This window comes from Nipponia nippon, unplaced genomic scaffold, assembly GCF_047370975.1.
Source record: "Nipponia nippon isolate SJK-2023a ecotype South Korea unplaced genomic scaffold, ASM4737097v1 scaffold_9, whole genome shotgun sequence".
NCBI classification, from domain to species: domain Eukaryota; kingdom Metazoa; phylum Chordata; class Aves; order Pelecaniformes; family Threskiornithidae; genus Nipponia; species Nipponia nippon.
The window spans coordinates 31,339,241-31,343,402 of NW_028262413.1; the positions used below are offsets into that span (position 1 = coordinate 31,339,241).

At 53.0% G+C, this 4,162-nt stretch overlaps 1 protein-coding gene across 1 annotated transcript; it reads right to left on the minus strand.

Moving 5' to 3' along the window:
• Positions 1-1,356: 1,356 nt before the first annotated feature.
• On the minus strand, positions 1,357-3,736 carry GCNT3 (glucosaminyl (N-acetyl) transferase 3, mucin type). Its single transcript, XM_087745493.1, has one exon. The coding sequence runs from the start codon at positions 3,734-3,736 to the stop codon at positions 2,453-2,455; it is 1,284 nt and encodes a 427-aa protein (XP_087601619.1). The 3' UTR covers positions 1,357-2,452.
• Between the last annotated feature and the right edge of the window lie 426 nt (positions 3,737-4,162).

Sequence of the window (4,162 nt, forward strand, 5' to 3'; positions counted from 1 at the left end):
ATCTAAATACTTGTCTCTGTCTCTCCATCTGTAATATTTTTTGTCAGGGCAGTGTCTGTCAATAACAGATGAAACACCGTTATTTAAATAGTGTGTACAAGCAATACTTCATATTTCTGAGAGAAGAAACAGCTGAAGAAGTTAAACATATTTACAGAGTGAAGGGGATAAAAATCACTGTTAACAAATCTGTAAGTAACCTTTAAGTATATATCTTTCTTTACAGGTATATTTGCAAAATAACAGAGAGGTCCCTCTTTCAACAGGCTGTCACTATTTCGGGTTCCTTCCACCCCCCAAACACCTTTTCACTTTTGGTAGGTGCTCAGAAGGTTCTTTGAGAAATACATTATTTGGATCTTCTTACAGACATCCATTTCATGGATGGGTTTGGTTTTGATGCGATTCCTTAGAATAAAGAAGTATGTTGTGTTTTTTTTTTTTTTTTTCTCTCCATGAATATGGACCTTTTTCTCCATTTTCCAAGGGAAAAAGACAGCACCTTGCCATAGTCAGAAACGCACTGACCCTGCTCTGCCTGACTTATTCCAGAAACGTGCACGTATCCCAGTACCCCAACGAACCACTGGCAGTAGTTTACCATTTTGGGCTAATATGTATTAATTTGAAGTAAATGAAAGAGCTCCAACAAGCAAAATCAGATTAGGCAGCAGTGTTTAGATGCAGTCTTCTATGTTGGGAGATGACTTCTTACCCTGAATCAGCAGAGAAGTTTTGTTTATTCTAAAAAATGTACTAGACATGGACATATTTGCTATTCAATGTTGAATTTGCTGCTGAAACCATTTTTAAATTTTCTATGCTACTATCAGGTTAGCACAAAGCTTTAATCTCTGTTGTAGCAAATGTCTGTTTACCTAAGTTGGAAAGTTTCCTACTGGGACCAGCAATCCTACTACTGCATTTGCTGGTTTTGAATAAACAAATGCTTGATGATATGTTGGGTATTTGTTTGAGAGCTCTTCTTGCCAGTAGTTGGATTTTTTGCCTATGGTTTGCTTTGAAATCACCATGGCATTTTAAAAATTGGCATTTTACAACCAAGTTCATTTTAAAATGTCTAACAAAATTGCAATGACACACCTTTTCACGTCAGTTACTTCATCTTCTCATCCTATTTAAATAAATGTTTTAAAGATCTGTATGACTGTAGTCTTCATCTAAATGTAGCCTGGTACTATGGCATTGCTTCAGATGTTGTTTGTATAATGCTAATTCTCCACCGGAGACCTCGAATTTATAAAGGTGAGAGTGTTTACTGACAAAAAAATTACTTGAAGTTTTTGGTACTACAAAGGCAACTCAATTAATCCCTCAGCATTATAGGTAGTGAAAAGCTGTTGGAGCCATGGAAAGTGTCTGGCTTCAATGTGAGAAGGTGGAAAAAATACATGTAGGTGAAATACATAAGTTCACAAATCTTTCTTTCAGCTTCTAGAAACTTAAGAAAACAACGTGTTGGATGAATGTTTTGTTCATCTAAAAGGCCAGATACACTACTGGATATGGCAATTATATTACCAAAAGCATTCCTCACAAAAATATCTTTTCCGGGGGGGAGGGAAAAAGAGAGGAAAAAATGTAGGTTTGCACACCATTAACTACATAAGCATCTCCTGTCCCTGTGTTACAGATGGGGAAGTGGGGTGCAGAGGGGTTAATTGGTTTAATGGCTCTGCCTAGGAGCACAACCAGTTCTCCTCAGAGGACTACAGAACACCACAGAGCCGTCTATTTTAGTATATTTGATTTTATTGAAGGATTTTTTTTTTTTTTATGGCTAATGACTGTTGATAGAAAGCAGCAGCCAGGTGTTAAGCTGAGCACGTGCAGCAGCTGGCCTGCCAGGTGATTTGTAGACATGCAAATTAATTATAGTTTCAGCTCTGCTTGTACCAGGATGTACAGTCACCGTGCACTATAACCTGGCCCTACCTATTTACAAGAAGCCCTGGGGTCACTTTCGCGAACAGACTGGAGAAGGAGAATGGAAAAATACACTACCCCATTTATTTAAGACGGTCCGTTAGAGAGCTGCCTGGGGTGCCGTCTCTGAGGAGAGGCCCGCGGGTCGGGGCTCAGCGGAGGGGAGGAGGCAGGGCAGCGGGTGCTGAGCCCTCCCGCCCGTCAACACTGGGCGTTCCCCCCGCCGAGGCGCCCTCCGCCCGGCAGGGCGTCCAGCCCTGCCGACCTCCTTACCTCCCGCGCCGGGCCGCTCTGCGCGCGCCACTTCTCTCTCCTCGCGGGGGGGGGGTGGGGTGGGGTGTCCTCCGCCGCTCATCCGCCCCGCGCTCAGATCCCTACGCCAGCGCGGGTGATGCGCCGGCCCCCCTCTCGCCTCACGACACGGGCCTCCCACCCCTCCCGCTGCCCCTGGGGCGCCGCCGGCTGACCTCGCCTCCGTGCTGGCGAGGGGCTCCGGGGCTTCTCCTCAGAGTCCCCTGCCGTAGAGGGCCCTGTGGCGCAGGTGCTCCTCGAGACACTGGATGGCGGCGTCGTCCACCATGGGGTCGAACTTGTTGGCCAAGAGGTGGTGCTGCTGGAGCATCCAGGGCAGGTCGCCCACTCCGTAGATGCAGACGGCGCGCTGGTGCTGGCCGGTGCAGGGCGGGTAGGGCGCGCCCTTGCTGGTGTCACCCTCCAGGTACTGCCACTTGACCAAGCGGGGCAGGGCGTTCATGTCCGAGAGCTGGAACTTGTCATTCTGGGGCATGGCGCCTGGCACGCCGGGCATGCGGTTGAGGGTGGCCCAGACGTGCTCGTCGGGGCTGTAGGTGTCCTTGGCCCACTCGAGGAACTGCTGCGCCGTGGGGTTCTCGAAGACGTGCTGCACGAAGGCCCGCGTGACCGCGATGTACGCGTTGCCCGTGAACATGGGAGAGTTGTGGGGTGGCGGCAGTTTCTGTGTGGCTGTCCGGACGATGAACTTCCCCACTTTGTGGTGGTACAGCCAGCGCTCCTGCTTGATGGCCGAGGGCTTCTCTGACTCCATGCTGTTCCGCCCCTGCAGCACCTTCAGGACACGGATGATCTCGGCGTTCGTCTTGATGGGGAAATCGGTGCCGCAGGTGTTGAGGAGGTAGCGCCATGGCACAGGGCTCTGCAACAGGTCCTGCATGCAGTTGAGGTCGGCCTGCAGCCGGGACCAGGAGGCATAGACCACCTTTTCCAGGCGGCTAGCCACAAAGACATTGGGGAAGCAGGCTACGATGGCCCGCACGGCCTCCTGGAAGGCAGCCGGGGACTTGGCGTCAATGTGGATGCAGTAGACGTTCTGGGGGGCGTAGAGAGACCGCAGGAGCCGCTCGAACATCTCTATTTTGTTGTGGACGACCATGGAGTAGGCGATGGGGAACTCTTCCTCCTCCTGGCTCAGCGGGAACTCAATGAACCGCCGGGTCTCCTTGAAGCTGCTGCAGTCCTTGGTCATGTTCAGGTACTCGCCGGGCGTCAGGGAATCCCTTTTGTTCCCAACCTCCAGGTTGCTGAGCTGGGCCTCCTGGATGGCCTTCTCCTCCCCGCGGACGATCCCCGAGCAGTTGATCCTCCGGCCGGGGGAGAGCTCCAGCGCCTGGTAGAGGCGGCAGCGGGGGTGGGCGGCGGGGCAGGGGCGGGTGGCGCTGCGCAGCGCCACGGCGGCGGCCAGCAGCAGGGAGCCGAGCAGCGCCGCGCAGCGGCGCGGCGCCGGCAGGGGGGTGCGGCGGCACAGCCACATGCCCCCGCCGCGGCGGGCACGGCCGGCTCCCTCGCGCGCCGCTCGGCCACGTGCGGCCCGCCCTCCCCGCCGCGCGGGGGCGAAGCGCTGCCCGACCCCCCGCCCGCGGCCGCCTCGCCTCCAAGGGTCCGGCCGTGCCTCTTCGGTGGGCTTTGCTGAGGGCTGGAGCCGGTGCCGCGGGAAGAGTAGCGGGGCAGCGCGGGTGCCTGCTTCCCGGGTAGTGCTGAAATAGTGGCAGGGCGAGCTCGGCGTAACCGCAGGTGAGGAACAGGTGAATAAAAGGAAGTCTCCTCCCTCCCCGTGGCGTGACCGTATTTGGTTTTATCAACACTGGAACTTGTTGTGTATCTTGTTCGTCTGTTTAAAAGAAGGTATTTCATCTTACCCCTGTCCAGCGTGTAACGCAAGGAAAATTCTCTAGAATGC

What these genes read in the sequence shown, in the direction of transcription:
- GCNT3 (XM_087745493.1), bottom strand. Translation starts at nt 3,736, where the DNA reads ATGTGGCTGTGCCGCCGCACCCCCCTGCCGGCGCCGCGCCGCTGCGCG.